Source organism: Chiloscyllium plagiosum, chromosome 25 (assembly GCF_004010195.1).
Source record: "Chiloscyllium plagiosum isolate BGI_BamShark_2017 chromosome 25, ASM401019v2, whole genome shotgun sequence".
In the NCBI taxonomy this organism is placed as follows: Eukaryota; Metazoa; Chordata; class Chondrichthyes; order Orectolobiformes; family Hemiscylliidae; genus Chiloscyllium; species Chiloscyllium plagiosum.
The window spans coordinates 13,737,891-13,763,558 of NC_057734.1; the positions used below are offsets into that span (position 1 = coordinate 13,737,891).

Here is a 25,668-nt window from a genome sequence, read left to right on the forward strand (position 1 = left end):
AAAATGAAACAAAGGCTTACAGGTCGAAATTAGAAGGGTAGAAGGAGAGAGAGTCTAGCAGCCTGCATCCACACAGCTCCACAGCTGAATTTTTCTAATTAAAGTTCTAAACTGAACTGCTCAGCTAGAGAGCTGGCCACGCCCCCTTGACTTAAACAGGTTACTTCTAAAAACATAAAAGCTTTGGCCTAAAGTCTCATCTGTTTATGTATAAACAAAAAGGCCTTTCATCTCTGTACCAAACCCAGCCGTTTTGGAGCCCGGCCTGTTTTTGACCCCTCTGAGAAAACCAAGGACACCGTATCCTTGAGAAAAGGATCAGCTTTGTAGCAATTTGATATGAAGTAGGATTCATGCAGCAGAGTTTTGGAATAGATTATGTTTAGACAGGGTGAATATTTGGAGGCCACTGGATGAGTATCTGTTGAATATAAAATTAATTATATGGAGGATCACAATAGAGACATAATCTGAAAGTCTCAAAAAACATTTCAAGCTAGGGTTGACGTGAAGGGGTTATTAAAGTGGCAGCATTTTAAAAGTCACAGATGAAGATGGTGAAAAGGTATGTTATGATCTGAAGTCATAACGGAACAATTTAGCATGTGACCTGTTCTGCCACTTAAGTAAAAGATTTTTTGGTGAGGATAGTTATTCTCCATTCCATTCCATAGTATTATCCCCTTAGTTGGCACTTCAGGAGACCACAATTTTCTGTAGCTAAACTTCACATCAAGCTGACTATTACAACCAAAATATCTATGAAATGGTGGCCTAGTACTTGCTTAGTTCCATTCTAATCCACTTAGTGGAGCCAGATAAACATCTGCATTACCTTTTCTTCCTGCACCAACACCATTACCTCTGATGTTCCACAAGGATTTGTCCTCATTCCCCTCCTATTTCTTAACTACTTGCTGTTACAGATCCTCCAAAAGCACATTCAAGTGTGTGTAGTTTGACATCATCTAGCTCTAACTCATCACTAACTATCTCAAATCCCATCACTGCCCCTAAATTATCAGATTGTGTCCAACTTCTTGTAATGGATGAGCAAAACTTTCCTCCAATCAAATATTGAGAAGATCAAAGTCATTGTCTTTATTGTCCTTCTCAAACTTCTTTTCCAAATCAGTGATTACATCTCTCTCTGTGATAACTGTCTAAAGCTGAATTAGACTATTCACTACCTTGGTGGTAGATTCAAAGGTGAGTTTCCAGTCATATATAATGCAAGAATCTATTCCAAAATTAATAGAACAGAAAATAAGTTTTAAAGAACAATATGAGTAATATTTTAATCAAGGTCACACTTGACTTGCAGGCCAACTTTTGTAGTGAAGTGATTTTGGTGACTCACTAATGAGAATGAGAATTAATGTAACTCTGGCAGCATATTTCCTTAATGAAGCTAAGACCTCCTGCACACATTTAGGTCCCACTGAGACCAGTTCACCAACGTAAACATTGAACATAGGGTAAAATCTCTAGCATCGTGCCTCGAAACATGGTGTACACATACTATATATTTTCATTCCTCATAAAAGTGATAATATGGTGTCCTAGAGGCGGGCTGCCTAACTAAGGAGAGCTTGACTCGAAGTGTATGGTTAATAGAAACAACATTGTGATTCCTAAACATGGTACCATAAGCAGAAGAATGCTCTACAAAGAGCAAGTCAACCCCAAGCATATTCATCTTGAATCTGAACATTAATTAACAAAAGTTCATAGCTACATTAGTTCGAATTTAACAAAAACTAAGAGAGACCATATTGAAAAGTGTTGCGAAACTTGGTTAACTGCAGAATTCCATTCCATGGTTTAAAGGCATTGACTACGACTCCCATAGTGCTGTGCAGGCCCAGGCGGAAGTTAAGTGACGTTTCATTAACGGCTTATACCAACGTGTTCCGGATGTTCAGCCCTCCTTTCTGTGACAAGGTAGGAATGGCGGCGTTTATTGAATGAAGTAGTCGGTAGAAAAATCAGCATCCATCGGAGTCGGGAAATCTTTTCCATAACTAGCACCACTCCAAAAAAATAATATAGTGTTTCAGCTACTCGGATTACTCCCAATTTCCAGTTGAGGTGGTTGTTCAATGATGTTTGTGGTGATTTCTGTTCCAGACCCGGGAAAACCGACAGAGCACGGTGGTGTAATGGCGGTTTCTGAGATTTTGTGCTGTATTAGAAACTTCTGTGACTGGAAGGGCGAAGGAGTTAACGCTATTTAAGGGATGAGGCCTGTTGGAAAGAGTGGAGCAACTAGGAGCTTGAGAGTCTTAATGCATGGAGTTTGACGGTGTGACTGCTGGTTTGGCAGTGGCGCATATAAATATTCTTAATGTTTCTGATGTGGTGGAAACGTTATGAAAATATCTGGATTAGTGACGCCACAAGCTTTGTATCAGCTCTTAGAATTTTTGTGAAAGTGTCATTGGAACCGGTTTATCCAACTTCTTGTCCAGGGTGTTATTTTAATAAAATTAACCCCGTTGGTTGATCTGTTGTTCCGAATATATAGATATTTCAGTGAACTATTCTAAGGTATTTGTGTGATTGTTTCGTCCTAGTTTTCAACCTTAACTAGTAATTGACACTAATTAATCAATCGCATTGATCAAGTGTATTTCCCTTGCAAGTTATGTCAACAGTATCTTTATATTGTCCACTACATTGTCTGGACGCTTATGTTGAACTTTGAGATCTATGCAGCAAGATTTTACAGGTGGATACATATCTCTGTGTGGAAGAGATGCTGTGGGAATTAATTGATTAAATACTAAACTCAATGTGCAAAACAGTGACAGCTGTTTCCATTAGATTAGTTCGTTCTTGGGGCTTAAAAAGATCAAAGGGTTAGGGGAGAAAGTTGATGTCGTGATTTTTTGACTTTATCCACTCCAGTCCAACACACACACACACACACACACACACACACACACACACACCTCCACATCATGACTTGGATAATCAGCCATGACTGTACTGAATCAAAGGGCTGTTTGGCCCACTCCTGTTTGTTTTTGGTTTCTGTTAACAGTTTATGACAGAGGTGAAGTGTAACAACCCACTGACCTCCAAAAATGTTCCTTCGAGAATAATGTTTGTGGTACCTCAAATTTTAGATGGCAGTATTCATGACCAGTTGGCACATTATTTACTGTTTGATTCACAATTGGTTACGCGGTTGTGTGATTTGTCTGATCTTGGTGTATTAAATCTTGTCAGATGTTTTGGTATACTTTGCTTTAATGCATCAGGACAGTTTGAGCACACTGGAACTTAAATTTGAAACTTCACCTTGTCTATGTTGTTTGTATTGAGGTATTGTAGGAGAAAGTGAGGACTGCAGATGCTGGAGATCAGAGCTGAAAATGTGTTGCTGGAATATTCCTGAAGAAGGGCTCATGCCCAAAACGTCGATTCTCCTGCTCCTTGGATGCTGCCTGACCTGCTGTGCTTTTCCAGCAACACATTTTCAGCTCTGTACTGAGGTATTGGTCTACACGTTCAAACCACCATATGCACAAACTTACTTTTAAAGTGTAACTTTTCGCAGATGGCGGGAGAGAAGGAGCCGATGGCGGGAGAGAAGAAAGAACCAATGGCGGAAGAGAAAAAGAAAAAACCACGTCACCGCTGTAGCCGTAACCCTGTGCTGGCTCGGGGCATTGGCAGATTTTCCCGCTCTGCCATGTATACCAGGAGAGCCATGTACAAGCGAAAATATAAAGCTCCTGAGACAAAGGTAAGGAAAGACAAGGTTTTCAATATGACCTCGAAGTTTGCGAATGTACGTTGAGGAAGACATACAAATGTAGCAATTGGCAATGAAGTGCATTCACCTAAATGCAAAAACGTGGAGCGTCTAGGACCAGTGGTGGCACAGTGGTTAGCACCGCTGCCTCACAGCGCCAGAGACCCGGGTTCAATTCCCGTCACGGGCAACTGTCTGTGTGGAGTTTGCACATTCTCCCTGTGTCTGCGTGCAGATTAGGTGAATTAGCCATGCTAAATTGCCCGTATTGTGAAGGGGTAAATGTAGGGGAATGGGTCTGGATGGGTTGCTCTTCGGAGGGTTGGTTTGGACTTGTTGGGCCAAAGGGCCTGTTTCCACACTGTAATCTAATCTAATCTAAACCTCAATAAGGGGTCACACATTCCTGAGGAGGAATTTCTTTACCACAGCCGGCTGTTGAGGCTTAGTGTATTCAAGGCTGAAATAAGCATTTTTAAAATCTGTAAAGGAGCCAACAGTTATGGGGGGAAAGGAAGGAAAGGGGTTTTAGAGCAGTCAGCTATGATGTCATTGAATGGTGGTGCACACTTGATGGGCTGAATGGCTTACTTCTATGCCTAAGTCTTATGGTCACCTGTTCTTTTAAAGTTATTTAAAATCTATTCCAACAATTTGGGTGAGGGAACCACTTAATGTTTCTGAATTTACTGTCAGTGCAAAACTAGGTGAGTATGAGTGGTGAGGAGGGTGTAAAGAAACTTCAGGGGAATTTGGACAAGTTGAATGACTGACCAAATACATGGCAGATGTTGTTGTATAACGTACATAAATGTGAAATTGCCCATTTTGGAGGGAAAAAACACAAAGGTGGTGAACTATGCAAATTGTAATAGATTGGATGGGGAAAGATTGAGGTGCAAAGAGGCCTGGATGTTCTTGTTCATTGGTCATTGAAAATAAGTGTGCAGGTGCTGCAAGCAGTAAGGAAGATGCATGGTATGTCAGTCTTTATAGGGTGGATTGAGTACAGGAGCAAGGAAGCCTAACTAGCTGCAGAAGGCCCTGGTAAGACCACACATCTGGAGTATCATATGCAATTTTGGTCTCCTTGCATTAAAAAAATATACTTTTCATAGAGGGTGTCCAGCAAAGGCTAACTATATTGATTCCTGGAGTGTCAAGTTTGATGTATTAGCACAGATTGATTTCACTGGGCTGCTATTCAGTGGTGCTTGAATTTGGCTGGACGCACGTGATGTCAGAATGATGTTCCCCCTGGCCATAGAGGGCCTAACAAGAGGTCACTGTCTCTGGATAAGCCATCTAACTTGGGGTTGTAATCCTGTGCAATTATCAGTGGAATCTGTAGAGGCAAAGTCACGAAATAAGTATAAGCTAAAGATGTCAAAGATACAGGAGAAAAAATAAAGTGGTCACATTGAATGGTAGAGCAAGCTCAGTGGTCCAAGTGGTGTACTCTTGCCTCGATTTTCTGTTCATTGCTAGTAATAGAAATTGGGATTTCATAGCATGTGGTGTAACACATTACAAAATAAGAAAGTTTAAAAGTTGACCTCTTTGCTTTTCAGATTGAGAAGAAGTTGAAGGAAAAGACTCCCTTTTCAATTACCAAGCCTGTTGGAGGAGACAAAAATGGTGGTACTCGTGTTGTCAAAATCCGTAAAATGGTAATCTTTCTTCCTCTTGAGCTTTTAAAAATGTTTTGAGAGAGGTGGAATATGCAGCTAATTTTGAGTTTGAGACTTTGACATTCCTTGATGTACTCTAGTGATTTTATTTTTCATCCAAATAAGAGAGACTGATGTACAGCCATTCTGTATTAGAGTTGCATGGTTCTTGGCGTTCTCTTTCCAAATAACAATCCTGACATAATTGCTCTGCAGCACTATGTTACTATTATCTGTTCTCTATCAGTAGCTTGGTGGGTTTATTTGGTTGCTAACTTTCAAAACAGTGTTCTAAACTATTTTGTTCCAGCTTGGCAAGGGGTTGTAGGGGTTGCCTGTTGTCCAGCAATCTGTATTGACTGCATCTTCAATTATCTGGTGATGCTGGGCTTTGGTGTAATTCTCTTGCTGTGATGGAACCTGCTGACAGATGGCGACAAGAGCAAGCTACTGAGAACTGATGGTGATCACACAGCAGGGAAAAAAATCAGCTCAGCGTTGCTGGATAAAGTTTCATTTTAAAAGCTGGTCAAATTCAGAAGGCTAAAGTTCCAGTTTGTTTATTGCTGAAATGTTCAATATTGATCAAATTGAACATTTTTAGAGAGTTTGATTGCACAACCAGAATGAAATGTCTGTTTTGTGAAGAGAAGTGTACACCATCTCCATTAAGAATTTTCTTGAATCTAGTTATATATTTTACTCTTTAGAAGGCAATATCTTTGTACTTATTTGCTTTTCCAGCCACGCTATTACCCCACTGAAGATGTCCCTCGCAAAAGAATTAGCCATGGTAACAAACCTTTCAGCCAGCACAAAAGGCATCTTCGTGCATCCATCACCCCAGGGACAGTGCTCATCATACTTACTGGTCGCCACAGATGTAAGGTGAGATGGGTCTCCGGATTGACACTTTTTATTTCCATGTTTGTAACTACAGTGAACATCATAGATGGGATACAGTTGTTCGGGTACGGAAGAAAACCATTTTGCATATCACATCCATGCAAACTCTAGAGCAATCCAGTTACATTTTATTTTGCATTGCTACCCACTTGACTTTAAAGATCAATGCTCATATATCTGCAACTGTCCTCTGTCTCTTCAGAGTCCTGTAGAGCAGTACCAACACCATGCTCTTAATTGCAACTAACACTTGCCTGCCTATTCTATTATCTCAGTCCCATTGAAGTTAATTGCTGTTATCCTCTGTTTATTATGCATCCAAATTCGTTATCATGAACAACATTTGAATCTTTATTGTATTCCAGCATCAGGGTGATTTATATATTGAAAACAAAAACAGTGCTCTGAACACTGGCCATTAAGGAAAATCAAACATATACTACCTACCAGTCTGAAAAACAGTTAGCACAACTTGTTTCTTGTCTGTAAGTTTTTTTTAACCAAGCTGAAAATGATCCTTCTATTCTTTGAAGCTCAATTTTATTAACTAGCTTTGAGTGGTGCCCTGTCAACCACTTCCTTAAAACTTCATACAGACAAGATTTGTTGTATATCCTTCAATGTTTGCTGTATGCTTTTAAAAAAAACAGATTAGGTTGGTCAAACACAATCTGTCTTTTACAAATCCATGCTGGCTATCTTTAGTTAAAACCTCCCCAAGAGCCTGTTAACTCTTTCCGTGACTATTGTTTTAGTTCCGTGCCCGACATTGGCCTTGATATTACTGGCCTGTAGTAACTATGAATATTCATGGTAATAGAGTCAGATACATTAAGAACACTTAAGCAACTCTTGGGTAGGCACATGGATGAATATAAAATGAAGGTAATGTGGGTTAGTTTGACCCTAGAGTTGGATAAAAGGTCAGCACAACATTGAGGGCTGAAGGGGCCTGTTCTGTTCTATGTTCTGTGCTTATACTTTTTTTCAATAAAGTGGTGAAATAAAGCTCCAGCATCTGCAGTCCTCACTTTCCCTTCAATAAAGTGGCCCTATTTGTCACTGTCCAATCTTGTTGCACCAATTTAATATTGGCAAGCTCTTCTGCTATCACTGTCCCCACTTCCCTTTTAAAAGCTTAGGATACCAACCATCCAAGGTAGAAAGGCTATCCTCTCAAAGCATAGCCAGCCTCTCTATCTTCTCTATTTTCTCTACCTATTGATTTTTTATTTTACTGTGCCCATTGCCTCTTCTATGTTGGCTGTCACTGATATTTGGTCAGCATTCTCTTTATCGGTAAATATTGATACAAAGTACTCATTAACTATTTCAGCCTGTTAGCACAGAGCACTTTGTCCTTAATAGGTCCTGACCCATCTCATACTATGTGTAATAATTCATGCTAAGGAGTGATTTTTGGTTTCTGTTGTGTAACTACAGTTCTGTTGTCATTCTGTCCTTGACCTTTATTTTTTGTCTGTTCACTTTCCTTATACTTTCTCAATTTGGTCTGGTTCTTGTTTGCAGAATCCATCTGTCATACCTCATACACCTTTTTTTTGTTTAGATTCTTTATTTTGCTCAACATCCATGCTGTGTTGGCTTTAGTTTTCCTGCTTTTTCCCATTTATTAAGTTGAGCTGCTTGTATCTGTAGGGCAAATATCTATACTATTAACAGATAATTAGGTTATAGACAATCATTTTGATGAAGATTAATTTTTCACTGTTCTTTTCTTTGCAGCGTGTGGTTTTCCTGAAGCAGCTTGATAGTGGCCTGTTACTGGTGACTGGTGAGTAAGGTTCCTCTTAAAGTTGTTTTCACTTAAATTGCATCTGTTGGGGAGGCAGAGTAGAGCTGAGTTTGGGATTGATTGGGTTGTGATATGTTTCATCATGCTGTACATATATTGAATCTGCCATTGTGTTTTCCTTAGATGTTTTTATTTGCAGAACTTTGGTATTCATGTTCATAGTTGCAGTTTCTTTTTCCCTACACTCGTGTTCCAACTTGTAACATGTTCTGCAACTGTAAACTAATTCTGCCTGTGCTTAACACTTTTTTTTGTCTAAATTTCCCTCATGTTTTCATACAACAATAATCATATTTCCCAACAGAGACACTCATTGCAAGTTATACTTTTGTTTCCACTCTGCTTGCCACTTGATTTATTCGTTTTAAGTGTTTTCACACTTTTTTAAAGATTGTGTAGTGTTACAGAACTGCTGAAAACAAACCTGCCTCTTGTTGGAACTACTTGCAATATGTTTCACATTAATGGTAATGTATTTTGAGAACCTTGTCCTGTACGGTAGTCTTTGGCTAAGGCTACAAACCAGACGGGAAGGGTCTTTTGTGCTTTTCTGTTAATTTGAGATGTGGGTATCACTGTCATTGACTGAGCCACCGTATCCCACTGCCCTCGAAGATGGTGGTGAGGTGCATTCTTTGAACTGATGATGTTAATTTGCTTGAAATTTGCTATGATGTATTTTGACCAAAGTGAAGAACCTCATGAGCATTAAAAATCACCACTGGTGTCAATGAACAGTCAATATACTCGAAATTAATTTGCCTGGAATTTTCTGTGTGGATAGTAAAGTGAAGTGATTAACCCCGTAAAAGAAATTCGCAATGATCTTTGCATACCTTTTCTGTTTGCTCTGTGTTGATGTATCTGCTGCTGTGGGTTGTTTTCTGATTTCCTCTTGCATTTTTTTTGTAGGTCCTCTCGTTCTCAACCGTGTCCCATTGCGTAGGGTTCATCAGAAATTTGTCATTGCAACATCAACAAAGATTGACCTCTCGGGTGTAAAAATTCCCAAACACCTGACTGACTCCTACTTCAAGAAGAAGCGGCTGCGCAGGCCCAAGCACCAGGAGGGCGAGATCTTTGATACTGAGAAAGAGGTAGAGAGAGCACTACATTCTGATACTTCGCCTCATTTAATCCCTTGACATTATAGTATTTTGTTGCCTCTTTGTTTAGAATATTTCAGTTGTAATATTTTTGTCTACATTCTGCTACCTGAAGCTTTTCTGCATTACATAGCTTGCCCAGAGAGTGGTAACAGCACCAAATGAGGATATTTGACTCAGTGTCTTTGTAATAGCTTTTGTAATAGCTAATCAGCTAGTTATTCCTCTGTCCGTACCCTAAAGCCTTGATTTTTTTTTTTTCCTCTTTTGATTATTTTCCAATTCCTTTAGGAAAATGTATAGAATTATTGAACTGATATTCTACTCTTGCCATACTTGTACGCTCCCTTTCATTGTTGCTGGTTGGAGTTGTCTGTGATTTAAGCATTGAGTTATTTGCTGTTATCTCCCCTTTGTCAATGGCAGTTAGGTATGGTTAAGCTTCTCTTGATATACAAGTTCAATGTAGTTCCGCACCACTGTTTCATCTTTAAGTAATCATTCTTGCTGCAGATTGATTGGAAAGACCATCTTGCTGCTCTACTGAGTGGTCAGTGCAGCTGTCTGACAGTAACAATATTGAACTCTTGAGCTTTAGCTGATGTTTGGAGCTCAACTTCTGTGGTATATATGACAAATGCCAAAATATTTGTATTTTTTAAAAAACAAAGGGCAGGGAGACACTCAAATTTTCTTTGCACATTGTGCATTGAATTTGTATGTAATTCATACCTGGATAACTCCGGTAATGCAGAGATTTTGACACAACTCTAAATTTGGCACTTCAGTGCAGCACTCAGCATTTCACTTTGAGCTTTAAACCAAGACTCCCACCTGTGAAGGTAAACAATCTTGTGGCTTACTTTGAAGAAGGTTAACTGGATCTTTCTCATCTCTAGCAAATATTATCCCTGTTAAAATATTTTGCTGTTTATGGGAACTTGCTATGTTCAGTTTGATTGCCAGATTTTTTTATTGCAACCATGTGCATTTAAAGCTCTATCAGTGAAATGCAGTAACATATTTCAAGTTTATAAAACATGGTATGGAGATATATCTTTTAATTTGGGAATGCATTCATGGTTGTATTTTTGTTTATTCATTTCTGCCTTGTAACCAACCTAAACAGGAAGATTACGTTGTTTTATAATTGGGAACTGCAGGTACCTCGTGATAATTTGGGTTGCAAGCTACACTCTGTGTCAGAAGTTGACTTCAACGATGATCTGGTACAATTTTTGCTTGCTATAGTAACAGCATTCTCGACCCAGTGAATCGTCTTCATTCCGTGATGCTCAGTGGGCCTGAGTTGACTGACAAAACTATGATTGATTTATCCCAGTAGTTTGAGAACATTCACTTGGGGGTGATCTGAATCTAGAAATGCCACCAAAACAAAAACATATAAAAAATGATAACAATCTCTTGCGAGAGAGGTGTGCTGAAGTTAGTATATTTCAAGCCAAGTAGATTGAGATGGATGACTTGGAATCAAAGATGAACCATTTTCAGGTGTTTTGATTTACAATTTGTCCTAGTGATTTATTTATCTCCACTTTATAGCTGATTTTAATATGTCTCTGATGTAGTTTCAACTTTATTCAATAGTAGCATCTTATGACTGTTGGAAAATTGTGGATTTAAGCCCACTTAGGAGCTGTGAGCACTTAATCTGAACTAACATTTAGGTAGTTTGCTATATGCCATTACTGGTTTGTTAAATACTATCTCCCCTCTCAACTGATGAGCCAGGGTGAAAGAGTCTCTGGTGTTCAATAATAACTGTTAAATATTTTGTAATTCTGCTCCACTTCCCAATTACAAGGGTGAACAGAGTTTTTAAATGATACACCAGTAGCTGAAGTACCTTGGGATGTAGTGTGAAGATTTAAATTAACAACTTGCTCTTTTAAATGTGTGTGTATAGGAACATCTGTATTAGGATCTGAAGTATCTTTGGACAGAGAATTAACATTTTAACTTGAATATGTCTTAACAATTTGAGTAAATGGATTTTGCATCAATTTGCAATTAAATTGATGTAATAGTAGCATTCTTCATCTTGTAACACAGAAGCCATTGTCTTATGAATGAGAAGACTGCTGCTGATCTCATCAATTTGAGTGTATATTGGAAAATTCCATTTTGCTGACTGAGATGTTTAGAAATTGCTGGATGAAGAATATTTTTTATGAGCTCAAATGCGATTGAAAATTCTTTTGATTTTGTCATTAGTTTTATAATAGCTTGTTTAACAATTCAGGTGCCTCAAATCTGATTTGTGTTCACTTGGCCAACAAAGTTAGAATAAAAGTTGCCACTTGGGTAGAGTATTGTTGAGGCTTTGAAGCCTTGTTGTAATTTTTTTGAAAATGTTCACTCGCTGGGTGTGAATGTTGCTGGCTGTGCCAGCACTTGGTGTCCATCCCTAGTTGGCCTTGAAAGGGTGGGTGGTGAGCTGTTGTCTTGAGCCACTGCTGTTCATTTGGATGCAAGTACATCCACAACACGAGAGATCCAGGATTTTGACCCAGTGACACTGAAGGAACAGTGATGTATTTCCAGGTCTGGCTGGTGATTTCATCCAGAATTATCTTATTTGCTATCTGAAATTTACTCATTCCGCAGTTTCAGACAAAACCTGAATTATTAGTGGCAGAGCATTCAGCTGCAGCAATATGCTTTGAGGAAAGGTTGCTCTATGTTAGCATATTTTAAGTGCTCCTTGATCTCTTTTACTATCTCTCTTCCTCTTTCAAGGCATTCCTTGATACCTATTGAAGAAACTTTTTTGGTTTTCCATTCTAATATCTGTATTTCAGTATCTTATTTTATAATACAGTATCTGTGAAGGGCCTTAGTTCATAATGTTAAGCAGTTCATATAAATACTGCAATGTTTTACATTAACACCTCAGTTCATTATCTCACATAGCAGCAAAATCTTTGCCTTTGGCTCCAATGCTATAATGTTTGGGAGGCAAAATATATAATTTGATTGAGTTCAATAGTCACTTCGTAATATGACTTTTTGTTCTAGGAGTGATTACCAAATTCTAGTGATTCCATCTTAGAAATTTTGCTCTGACTCACCTTTGAACCTTCTGTTTTCACAGAAATATCAGCTAACAGAACAGCGGAAGGACGACCAGAAGACTGTTGATTCCCAAATCCTACCCATTGTTAAAAAGACTCCACAGCTCCGTGGCTACCTTCACTCCATGTTCTATCTGTCGAAAGGGGTGTACCCACATAAATTAATCTTTTGAGCATGTTGTGAAGAGAGACACTTATTAAAATTGGGATTTCAGCATCACTGGCTCCTGTTCTTGTATATGAAATGCAACAATAAAAGTGTTCTTGATTTGTTTTTTCAGACTGAGTTTAGGTTTATATTAACATAATGTTTACGTGCATATTGCAATGTATCATAAAATATGCAAATAAGACTTAAATTAGGACACCCAAGCTATTGGCTACAGTCACTTTACCCTGAACCCAGGTTTAGTCTTTTAAATAGTGGAAATTGAGAGTGGAGAATATTTTGAACCAGGTTGTATGGATGCCATTGTTTCTCCTATTTTAAAACCAAGTATTCCATTAGTGAGTTTTGAGAAGATTTGTAGCTCAGCTTGAGGTTCTGGATGTAGGTTTGCATGCTGAGCTGGAAGGTTCATTTTCAGATGTTTCGTCACCATACTAGGTAACATCTTCAGTGAGCCTCCAAATGAAGCACTGATGGTGTTGCCCGTTTTCTATTTATGTTTGCGTTTCCTTGGGTTGGTGATGTCCTTCCTGTGTGACATCAATTCCTCTGGTGATGTCATTTTCTGTTCTTTTTCTTAGATGTTGGTAAACGGGGTCCCAGTCAATATGCTTGTTGATAGACAAAGCTGCATTAGAACATTATTTCAATGAGCCACCACACACTGCAGTAGAGGAACTATGCAGAACAGAGGAAAATCGCCTATACAGTGTATTCAATACCCTTTGAACACAGCCTGCTGATTTCTGAGCAGCAAACAAACGGGCACACAAAACATGTCCAGAAACTCTAGCCAGTTCCCCTACATTAAAGACATCTTGGAAATGACTGCCAGACTACTCAGACCCCTTGGCATCATGGTAGTCCACAAACCCACCAACACTAAAATAGCAGCTAATGAACTTGAAAGACCCTATACAGACAACAAGCAAAACTAATGTAATTTACAAAATCCCGTGCAAGAACTGTAACCAACACTACATTGGACAAACAGGCAGAAAACTAGCCACCAGGATACATGAACATCAACTAGCCACAAAACGACATGACCCACTCACTAGTATCCTTACATACAGATAAGGAAGGACACTGCTTCGACTAGGACAACACATCAATCCTAGAACAAGCCAAACAGACACATGAGAATTCCTAGAAGCATGAAATTCTAAACTGAGCTCTATCAACAAACACATTGACTTGGATCCCATGTACAACCCACTGAGGAAAAAGGAACCGGAAATGACATTGCAATAGGAAATAATGTCATCTGCCCAAGGAAATTTAAACATACAAATAGAAAGCAGGAAACATTAGCAGGGCTTCATCTGAAAGCTCACTGAAGATGTTACCTAATATGGTGACAAAACGTCTGAAAACAAATTTTACAGCTCAGCGAGCAAACTTATATCCACAAGTATCCCATTCTTTATAAATTTGGACATTGGAATTTATAATGCAAATATAGTGAGGAAAATGTGATGCATGATAGGCCAAAGTTAATTTAAGAATAATCAAAATAGAACAAGTTATCTATTTTAACTAGTACTTGCCTTCATGTCTTGGGCAAGAGTTTTTCAATAGCCTATTCAATTTGATCAACATATCGCATTTGACCATCTCTTGTTCAGTGATTCAACATTTTGATATGACTTGCTGTTTAGTTCCCTGCATTGAATTACAAAACAATATATTTATCTGCAGTTGACATTGTAGTGGGTAGTTTGGACATCCGGCACATTTTAATAATTATTTAAATACCCTTAGGTCAAATGTATGCTTTTTTAAAAAATCTGACACCAGTTCAGTCATGACTGAGTTTCCAAAACAATGCAGTATTTGTTTGATTATGGTGTGGATTCTATGAAGGAAAATAGTTCTCTGGAGTTGCATAAGAGATGTGTCTAGATTGTTAACAAGTGAAGATGTGGAAGGGTCCTGCTCTTCAGTTAAAACTGCAGTTTAATCATGATTTTTTTTTAAAAAAGCAAGGTTGCCTCATACCTTATCAGGCCACTCTGGTGATTTAGCTTGTAGAATTATCTTCAATACAAAGTGATCCTCTTGTGTGTTTATGGTTCCAAATGCCATTAGTGCGTGAAAATACCTGAAGCAATCTCCTGGAATACTTTGGACTTCACTCGTGTATCAAATTACTCTATATAAAGTTGACTTGGTATTGACCTTCCCTTAATATCTTTGTCTTATGATCCTAACACAGATTTGTGTAATATATTGGAGGATCCCAATGGAACATGGATTTTTCAATAACTGTTCCTGCTTCTGGTATTGGATCTTGAGATTGTTACTAAAGATTTCCTTGGTTCTCAAGTCTCTGTAATCAACTTGATTTTCAGAGATTGGTGCATGACAAAAGTGCTGTTCAGAATTGGATAGTAAATACCAGAAATTTAACAGCAGATCTATTTAATAATCTGCCTTCTGCAGTTCAGATATACTAAATTCTGGATCTGAATATGCAGGTTGGTAACACACTTTGTGCTCTATCTTATCACTTGTACCACAAGATTGTGGGATTCACTTGAATTGTGAAACCTTAATTACAGTTATAGACTGTAGCACTGATCTAAAAGTTAGCTAGTCCTAAATAGTTACAAAACCTTTGAAGGAATGTTTTCATAATTAATTTTATTACAAGTACAAAATAAATGATACTTTTATAAAAGCAGTGTTATTTCAATCTGTCCACTTAATGGTGCCAGTTTACAATGCTGGGTGACTAGGTGCAGGTCTTTTTGTTTTGAATTTTTATCTTGCTTCTCGCACACCAAACCATTAAGAATCAGGCCAATTTAATTTTTTTTCTAACCATCCTAGTTATAATCGTCGTTACACACCTCTGGAGCAGGTGGGACTTGAACCCAGGCCTCCTGGCTCAAAGACAGAGACGCTACGTAGTGTCATAACAGCCACAGTACTTTCTTTCCACTTTATTTTGTATCTGGAAGTGTCGCAACTCAGTTTTGAAAAAAACATTTGACCAGTTTTTCTAATCAAACTGTTTAGAGATGTTATTACACACTTCTGGAGCAGGTGGAATATGGGTAGGGACTGTTCCTCTGCACCATAAGAGGATGCCCTCAGAATGAAGTCTTATTAACCCTTACTGGCAACTGTGACCAGTTTATTGTCAATCTTTGATGTCTGCATAATTCCTGATTTGGTTTCTTCAAAAGTCAGTAATGAGTGACATCACTTCCTACGGGCAGTTGATTTCTTGTCAATTATTCACTATTTTCTGTTAAGATCATATTATGTCATCATCTTTACTCCTGACTAATATCCTGAATTCATCTCAGATTTGCTTCATTTTGTGAGCTCCTCTAAAACAAATTGAAAATTTCATATTTGCAATTAAAACTCTACGGCATGTTTTTTAAAGAGTGCATAATGACAATTGAGTAAAGGTTTAAAGGGACATGGGCCAAATGTAGGTGAGTAAGACTAGTTTGGGAAACTTGGTTGGCATGGACAGGTTGGACCGAAGGGGCTGTTTACCTGCTGTACCACTTGACGTTAGTGAAGTATACTTTATATTCAGTGTGATGATGCTGCTCCTTGAAAAGGTTAGGTTGTCCTTCGTACTTTTTCCCAGGGGAGTCGTAAACTCATGGATTCTGATGTATCTGCTTTGCATGGGTTTTAGGGCCAATTTGATTATAGTTAAAGTACTGCATCAGGAAAAGGCTTTCAAGTTTTAAAAAACTTGTACAATGAAAGGGGAGTGGCTGGTTTTTTTAGACCCTGGTTTGGTCTTAGCAAGTAGTCAATTTTTTGAGGCTGCTGGTTAAAGAAATAGCTCCATGCTGATTCTTTCTCTGACATCTCTCCTGTAAGAATCTTTGTTTGATTTTACCTTTTTTGCCAAGGGATTTTACCTTTTTTATAGGGATGTTGCAAGTATTTGGTACAGCAACATTAGGTTGCGATGGAGTCGATTGGGTTTTCAGTAAGTAGTGTTATTCTATATTCTGTTCTCTTTTGTTTGTGTGTAAATAAATTCTGTTTTAAAACAGTGGTTGGGCCAGCTGCATCACTACATCTACTTTTCACCTGCTTAAAACTACCAGAAAGGTTAGGGTCTTGAAATGTTTTGAGGGGGTCTGGCCTGGTTCATAACATCAGTTAATACAACTACCTGATGAAGTATTTTGCAACAGTATTTACTGTTGAAAAGAACATGGAAGATACAGAATGTAGGGAAATAGATGGTGACATATTGAAAAATGTCCAGATTACAGAGGAGGAAGTGCTGGGTGTCTTGAAACGCATGGAGGTGGATAAATCCCCAGGACCTGATTAGGTATACCCTAGAACTCTGTGGGAAGCTAGGAAAGTAATTGCTGGGCCTATTACTGAAATATTTGTATCATCGATAGTCACAGGCAAGGTGCCAGAAGACTGGAGGTTGGCTAATGTAGTGCCACTGTTTACAAAAGGTAGTAAGGACAACCCGGGGAACTATAGACCAGTGAGTCTTATGGCAGTAGTGGGCAAGTTGTTGGAGGGAATCCTGAGGGACAGGATGTGCATGTATTTGGCAAGGCAAGGACTGATTAGGGATAGTCAACATGGCTTTGTGTGTGGGAAATCATGTGTCACAGACTTGAGTTTTTTTGAAAAAGTAACAAAGAGGATTGATGAGGACAGAGCAGTGGACATGATTTATATGGACTTCAGTAAATTGTTTGACAAGGTTCCCCATGGGAGACTGGTTAGCAAGGTTAGATCTCATTGGAATACAGGGAGAACTAGTCATTTGGATACAGAACTGGTCAAAGATAGAAGACCGAGGGTGGTGGTGGAGGGTTGTTTTTCAGACTGGAGTCCTGTGACCAGTGGAGTGCCACAAAGATGGTTGCTGTGTCCACTTCTTTTCGTCATTTATATAAATGGTTTGGATGTGAGCATAAGAGGTACAGTTAGTAAATTTGCTGAAGACACCAAAATTGGAGGTGTAGTGGACAGCGAAGAAAGTTACCTCAGATTATAACGGTGGGCCAATGGGCTGAGTGACAGATGGAGTTTAATTTAAGTAAATGTGAGGTGCTGTAGTTTGGGAAAGCAAATCTTAGCAGGACTTATACACTTAACGGTAAAGTCCTAGGGAGTGTTGCTGAACAAGGAGACCTTGGAGTGCAGGTTCATAGCTCCTTGAAAGTGGAGACACAGGTGGATTGGATAGTGAAGGAGGCGTGTGGAATGCTTTCCTTTATTGGTCAGAGTATTGAGTACAGGAGTTAGGTTAAGATGTGGCTGGACAGGATATTGGTTAGGCCACTTTTGGAGTATTGCATGCAAATCTGGTCTCCTTCCTATTGGAAGGGTGTTGTGAAACTTGAAAGGGTTCAGAAAAGATTTACAGGCTTGGAGGATTTGAGCTATAGGGAGAGGCTGAATAGGCTGGGGCTGTTTTCTCAGGAGCATCAGAGGCTGAGGGGTGACCTTATAGAGGATAAAATTATGAGGGGCATGGATTGGATAAATAGGCAAAGTCTCTTCCTTGGGGTGGGAGAGTCCAGAACTAGAGGCATAGGTTTAGAGTAAGACAGGAAAAAAACAAAAGAGACCGAAGGGTCAACTTTTTCATGCAGAGGATCGTATGTGCATGGAATGAGCTGCCAGATGGTGGAGGCTGGTACAATTGCAACATTTAAAAGTCATCTGGATGAGTATATGAATAGGAATGGTATGGAGGGAAATGTGCTGGCAAGTGGGACTAGATTAGGTTGGGATATCTGGTCAGCATGGATGTGTTAGATCGAAGGGTCTGTTTCCTTGCTGTACATCTCTATGACTCTAATCAAGAGGTATGACAATTCTTCTAATAGGGCCTACACTTTCAAAACTAGGTCTGAACCTGTGCCATCTACAACACTGAAACATGCCACAAGCCCCAGTACTGCTGATGTCGCCCCTTCTATTCGTCTCTGTTAGGAAGACAGATGTCAAAAAGTAATGATAAGTACGTGCTGGTTTTGGACTGGGGTGGACGAAGTTAAAAATCACACAACACCGTAACCCAACAGGTTTATTTGGAAGTACTCACTTTCAGTTCGCTGCTCCTTCATCGGACTGTTTCCTGATGAAGGAGCAGCGATCTGAAAACTAGTACTTCCAAATAAACTTGTGCGACTTTTAATTTCGAAACTTAAAATCAGTGGCTGGAAAAAGTATACTGATGTCCTTGAAGACAAATTTAAAAACATAATATAAAACCAGCCCTCAATGGCATAATTCACCGTCCTCGATAAAACATGCAAAGACACTCAGGGAAAAAAAAACAGAAGTTGCAAATAGTCGGTGTAGCATTTTAAGGGGGAGAAACAACGTGCACTGAATGAATGGTACCAAAAGCAAAGTTTTAGAAATCCGAAATGAAATAAGCCTCAAATGCACAGGTACCATCTGCCGACAGAGGTATGCGGCTCGCTGCTACTTCACATCACCGACCCACCCCCCTGGAGACAGGGTGACAGCTGCCGAGCGCCACGTGTGTGCTGAGACGCAATATCCGGTTCTCCTGCGCCATGATGTAAGACGTCGTGGCGGTGACTTCCGGGCGGGTTGCTTGGCGCAGCGTCGGAGGTGAGTGACATGGCAGGCAAGGGAGCTGGGCAGGGACTGGAACTGGGGCAATCGGAAAGGGTGACTACAGCCGGTGTCCAGGGGGAGGCGGAGACTTAAACTTACCTCAGATGTTTTCATAGAATTTCTACAGCGTGGAAACAGGCCATTTGGCCCAAGAAGTCCACGCCGACCCTCCACAGCGTATCTCACCCAGACCCATTCCCCTCCATTTAGCCCTGACTAATGTACCCAGGCTACACATCCCTGAACACTATGGCCAACTCGCTTAACCTGCACATCTTTGGACTGTGGGAGGAAGCCGGAGGAAACCCACGCAGACATGAGAATGTGCAAACTCCACACAGTCGCCCGAGGCTGGGATCGAGCCCGTGTCCCTGGCGCTGTGAGGCAGCAGTACTAACCAGTTTTGAAAGAAATGGTACAGATCCAAACCTGAAGTTAGAAAGTTTTGCGCCCTGTTGTTCGGATTTTTTTTCAGTTCTAAGGAGAGAACTTGCTCACAGTCCTTACTTCTCCAAGTCATTGTGACACTTGTTCATTTGGCCACAAGTTTTACTAAGAACAGCTGACTGCCAACTCACATTTATGGTATCCCACAAATATCATCCCACAGTCTGCTCTTTCAAGTTTCCTGTTTACATTTGGATCTGATCGTGGTAGTTTCAATGACTGTCAAGAGTGTTTACTAAGATGGATATCTTCACTATCCATCACTATCAGCCAGCTCAATGGAACTATCCAACTGCATTCTCCAACCATGGCTTCTTCGCTTTGTCCTGTTTTTGGGGGTGCCTCAAAGATAAGAAACAAATAGAAGTTTATAAAATCTTGAGGGGAGTGAATAGGATGAATAGCCAAGGATTTTTTTCACCAAGGGAGGGGAATCCAAACTAGAGAGCATAGGTTTAAGATGCAAGGAAAGCTTAAAGAGGAATCTGATGGTGCAACTTCTCACGCAGAGGATGGTGTGTGTATGGAATGAGCTGCTAGAGGAAGTGGTGGAAGCTGGTACAATTGCAACATTTAAAAGGCATCTGGATGGGTACATGAATAGGACAGGTTTAGAGGGATATGGGCCAAATGCTGGCAAATAGGACGAGATTAATTTAGGACATCTAGTTAGCATGGACGAGCTGGACTGAAGCTACGCTTCCATATTGTACAACTCTAAAACTATGACTAACTTATTGCAAAGCCCCTTCTGGAGCTACTAACATCTGAGTTTAAAATACTAAACTTCTTTAATGCCCTTACGTTTTACAAATAATGCTATTGCAGAATTCAAGAATGAGGATTATGATATGTAAGTAAACTTCCTCATACCAGTTTTTTGTGCATGTACCTTTTGGTACTTTGTATAATTCTGTTTTGTAATCTTTGTACCTGCAAACTAAAAAGTGAACATTTGTAAATGAATTTTCCTCTTTGATTAGATTAGATTCTGTACAGTATGGAAACAGACCATTTGGCTCAACAAGTCCACACCGACTGTCTGAAGGGTAACCCACCCAGACTCATTCCCCTACCCTATATTTACCTCTGACTAATGCACCTCAATTTAGCATAGCCAATTCACCTGACCTGCACATCTTTGGATTGTGGGAGGAAACCCACACAGACACTGGGAGAATGTGCAAGCTCCACACAGACAGTTGCCTGAGGCTAGAATTGAACCTGGGTCCCTGGTATTGTGAGACAGCAGAGCTGACCGCTGTGCCACCATGCCTACTATTGCCTTTCTCTAGACAAATTACCTTCAGTGACATCTATTGTATTTGATATTGATCATGTATGAAGATAAGATAATGTGTGTAGTGTGCTTTAAATATTTTTCATTTGTTTGCATAAACATTTTAAATAACACAATCTTAGTCAAGATATTCCTTTCATATTTAGATTGGGGTTGGTGTATATAGTACTTCAGTAAAAAAAATCATCAATTTTATAAAGATATCAAATTTGCATTCTTAGAAGTTGCAGAGTCCTGCAGCATGGAAAGAGGCCCTTCAACTCGACTTGTTCAAATTTGCCTGCATTTAGTCCAAATCTCCCTCAACTTTTCTTATCTATGTAGTTGTCCAAATGTCTCTTCAATGTTGTAATTGTAACCAGCTCTACTATTACCTGTGGCAGCTCATTCCATATATGCACCACCTACTGTGAAAAAGTTACCCTTCAGGTCCCTTTTAAACATTTCCCTTTTTACCTGATACCTATGCCGTGTAGTTTTGGACTCGTCCCTTACTATGGGGGAAAAGACCTTATGTATGCCCATCATGATTTTATGAACCTCCGCCTTCTGCCCTCCATGCAAAAAAAGACTTAGCCTATCTAGTGTCTCCTTATAACCAGTCTTGGTAACATATGTGTAAATCTTGGACCCTTTTCAGTTTAATAATATCCTTCCTATAGCGGGGAACCAGATTAGTAAGACTAAATTTGGAGTACTGCGTACAATGTCTTGTACAGCTGTAACATGATGTCCTAACTCTTGTACTCAGTGCTGTGACTAATGAAGGCAAGCGTGCCAAACACCGCTTTCAGCCTGTTTACCTGTGACACCACTTACAAGGAACTATGTATCTGTTCAACAACACTCTCCGGGGCAATTAACTGTGAAAGTTGACCTAGTTTGTCTAACCAAAATGCAACACCTTGTACTTATCTGAATTAACTCTATCTGCCATTCCTTAGCCCACTGTTCCTGTTGAACAAGATCTTGGTGTACTCTATGAAAATTAAGTCAATTTTTTTTTCAGTAAAATGGCTTTTTTTAAAAAGAGATAAATCTTTTGAATTTGTCCCAAGTTTGGGGGTGACTCTACAAAGGGAAAAGAAGGTCTTGGGCAACAATGAACATCTTTTATTTAAGAACAATCCAAGGAATATTTCAGCACTATTGATGCCTGCTTCCTGTAATGTCTGGCTGGGAGTGATAATGGTCATGTTCCGTTATGTAATTTACAGCTATCTTAACAAAGCAAGTGGCAGTTTAGTTTGTCAAAATGTTTATCCCTGATCAAATACAAGCTCCAAAGACTATTATTTAACTGCTTGCAATGCCATCCATGCTGACTCCTATTCAGTGCAGGTCATTGGAAGAAAACTAATGAGCAGTGTAATTGAAGGAAACGTGACAAATTCTCCTGTGTACCAACACTTCACCATCTCCTCAGAAATGTCAGGATGTGAAACACTATATTATATAGTGGTAGGTTGTAAGTTTGGTAGTAAATCCAATAAGTAAAGTTCCACATTTTTCTCTTGTTTACAAGTGCATAATTAATACATAAAAATGCATATTTACAACATTAGCTCGTCATTTTTGGAAGATAGAAATTAAGCATTCATCTGATTTACTTACCCGTTTTAAAAAATTTTGTGAAATACATTTTTGTAAAGACAGTAGCTTCAATTTCCAAAGAGCCTCTGGAAAATGTAGGAGTGGAAGTAGGCCATTTGGCCTGCTGAGTCTGTTTCAGCATTCAGTGAGATCATAACTGATCTGATAATCCTTAACTCCATTTCTTGCCTTAGCCCCATAACCTTTGATTTCTTACTGATTAAAAATCTGTCTCTCTCAGCTTGGATATATTTAATGACCCAGCCTCAACAGTTGTCTGCAGTAAAGAATTCCACTGGAAGATTTTCCTTCCCAGGCCATTGAAAATGTAACTTTATACTTAATTTCCAAATTTCATCACATGTATAATTATGAAATAATACTTTCACAGTTATTTTGCAAATATTTGGTTAATAATTGAATGTTGACAGCACCGAAGGAGAACATTCAGCCCTTCATGTCTATGCCAACTCTGTCAGACCCACAATCCTGTCAGAACGCTGATTTTTTTTTTTACTCTGTCGACAATCATCCAATTCCTTTTTGAAAACTGTGGTTAAATTTGCCTCCTCCACATTCTCAAGTAGTTCAACCCAGACCCTGAGCACACTGTTAAAAATGTTTTTCCTCACATCATCTTCAGTTCTTTTGACGTTTGGCTTCAAATCTGGTTCTCAACCTTTTCTCCAATGGAAAAAAAATTCTCTATTAAGAGCCATCAGAAACAGACCCTTTGATCCAACTCATCCATGCCGACCAGATATCCTAACCTAATATAGTCTCATTTGGCAGCACTTGACCCATATCCCTCTAAATTTTTCCAATTCATACAGCTATCCAGACGCCTTTTAAATGTTGTAATTATAACTAGGTCAACATTTTCTGTCCATCCCGAAGTGCCCTGGAAAAATTGGCAGTGAATTTCCTCCTTGAACTGATCCTTGGCATAGGAGCACACAGGATGCTGGTTAGGAAGGAATTTCTAGAATTTTGACCGAGCAACAGTGGTGGGTGGATAGGGGGAATCAAAAGCGATTGTAGTTCGAAGTCAGGACGTTGTGTGGCTGGGGAACATACAAGTGATAGTGTGAATGTACTTAGATTTTCAGAAGGTGTCTGATAGGTGCTGCTTCAAAAGTTTCTGTGTAAAATAAGAGCACTAACAGAAAACAGGTGTGAATTGATTAGTTTTGGAAACAAAAACAAGATGCTGGAGAAACTCTGGTTTCATTTATACTGTAACATCTGTGGAGAAAAGAACAGAGTTCTGAAGAAGAGTCATATCAAAAAACATTAATTCTGTTTCTCTTTCCACAGAGGCTGCCAGACATGCCAAGATTCTTTAACAATTTCTTTTTTTACTTTAGATGTCCAGCATCTGCAGTATTTTGTTTTTATTTGATAATAACTATCTTGTTTGCAGCTGTGATGAGAGGAGTTTCACAAAGATCATTGCTAGGTCCTTGATTATTTACAATTTATAACAAACGATTTGGACAAACAGACCAAAGATATGCTAAATTCGAACTTTAAAAATTATTTGGGCATTTCAGAGTGTAGTGCTGAGTTGTTGCCTTGAACTGATGCAGCCCATGTGCTGTAGGTATACTAGCCATGTTGTTTGGGAAAGAGTTACAGGATTTTGTCCCAACAATTGTGAATTAATGACAATATAGTTATTTCCAAGTTAAAATAGTGAATAACATGGCGGTGAACTTGGAGATGGCACTGTTCTTGCTTGTCTGCTGCCCTTGATGTAGGTGATAGAGATTGTCGGTTTAGAAAGTGCTGTATAAGGAGTTGTAAGTTTGCAGTGCATCTTGTGGATGGTGCATACTGCTGCGTTATGATTCAGTAGAGCAAATAAATATTGATGGTGTTCCACTTTAGCACAATGCTTTGTTTGAGATGGAATCAGGCTTCTTGTGTTGTTGGAGCTGCACTAATCCAGCCAAGTAGAGAGTATTCCATCACACTCCTGACCCCATCATGTTCTTGACCTGTGCTTTGTGGATGGAAGCTTTGAGGAGTGAAGTCAGATAGCTGCTGCAGAATTCTCAGCCTGCAACCTGCTTTTGCAACTGCAGTATTTATTTGACGTTCAGTTCAGTTTCTGGTCAATAGTAACCCTAGTGAAGTTGTTTGTAAGGGATTCAGTGATGGTATTGGCATTGAACTTTAAGTAATGGTTGTTGGATTCTGTCTTGTTGAAGATGATCACTGTCCTACTGGTGTGTGAATGATACTGCAAGTTATCAGCCCCTGTCTGTATGATATCTGGGTCTCCTTTCCTTTGAACATGGCCTGCTTCTGTATCTGAGAATTTACAATGGTTCTGAACACTAATCGTCAGTGAACATCCCCACCCCTAACCTTTTGGAGTATATGTGATAAAGTAGTTAAAAATGATTGAGTCTGGGACTTTACCCTGAGGAACCCCTGCAGTGATGGCCTGTAGCTGAGATGATTGACCTCTATCAACCACGAGCCTCTTCCTTCGTGTTAGGTGCAACACCAAATAGTGCAAGATTTCCCCCAGCTTCTCATTAACTGTAATTTTGTTAGGATTCCCTTAATGCCATAGATGGTCAAATGCTGCCTTGACATCAGGGGCAGTGGCTAAACTTTTCCTTTCAAGAGCAGCTCCTTTTTCCATGTTTGGGCCTAGGCTGCAATGAAGTCAGGAGCTGAGTGAATCTGGTGGAGCCCAAATTGAGCATCAATGAGCAGATTATTGTTACATAAGTGCCACTTGATAGCACTGTTAGTGACACCTTCCATCTGTTTGATGACAGAAAGTAGACTTGTTGGCTGCACTGGATTTGTCCTGATTTTTGTCCGTGGGATATAAGCAATTTTCCACATTGCTGGGTAGATGCCGTTAGAGTCCGTGCCCAGAGGAAAATTATCCTTGTCTCTTGATTACTAGTTCAGTGATAATACAGTTATGGGCTACCTACCTTTTCCACAATGAAACATGATAGGTAGGAAAGTAAGTTGTGAAATGGACAAGAATCTACAGAGGGACATAGGTTAAAAGAGTTGGCAAAAAATTGACAAATGGAGTGTCTTGTCAGAAATGTGAACTTGTCCACTTTAGAAGGAACAGTGGAAAATGTATTATTTAAAAGGAGAGAGATTGCAGACCTCGGAGGTGTAGAGGCCTCTGGGTGATCTGGTGCATGAATCAT

General features: G+C 39.4%; 2 protein-coding genes across 2 annotated transcripts in view; both read left to right on the forward strand.

The window, feature by feature from the left end:
- Nucleotides 1-2,073: 2,073 nt before the first annotated feature.
- On the forward strand, nucleotides 2,074-12,636 carry rpl6 (ribosomal protein L6). The gene is made up of 7 exons (XM_043715546.1): nucleotides 2,074-2,091; nucleotides 3,566-3,754; nucleotides 5,335-5,433; nucleotides 6,178-6,321; nucleotides 8,086-8,134; nucleotides 9,068-9,252; nucleotides 12,377-12,636. The coding sequence occupies exons 2-7, from the start codon at nucleotides 3,566-3,568 to the stop codon at nucleotides 12,527-12,529; spliced, it is 819 nt and encodes a 272-aa protein (XP_043571481.1). The 5' UTR covers nucleotides 2,074-2,091; the 3' UTR covers nucleotides 12,530-12,636.
- A 6,440-nt stretch (nucleotides 12,637-19,076) lies between these two features.
- LOC122562585 (transmembrane protein 248-like) overlaps nucleotides 19,077-25,668 on the forward strand; it is a 30,204-nt gene continuing 23,612 nt past the window's right edge. Inside the window, exon 1 of the mRNA XM_043715547.1 lies at nucleotides 19,077-19,131. The gene's annotated coding sequence lies outside the window, so the exon portion shown is untranslated. The remainder of the gene's footprint in view (nucleotides 19,132-25,668) is intronic.

Coding starts and splice junctions, on each gene's coding strand:
- rpl6 (XM_043715546.1), top strand. CDS start 3,566: ATGGCGGGAGAGAAGGAGCCGATGGCGGGAGAGAAGAAAGAACCAATG. Junction 5,434..6,177: donor TTGTCAAAATCCGTAAAATG/GTAATCTTTCTT, acceptor TTGCTTTTCCAG/CCACGCTATTACCCCACTGA. Junction 8,135..9,067: donor TGGCCTGTTACTGGTGACTG/GTGAGTAAGGTT, acceptor TTTTTTTTGTAG/GTCCTCTCGTTCTCAACCGT.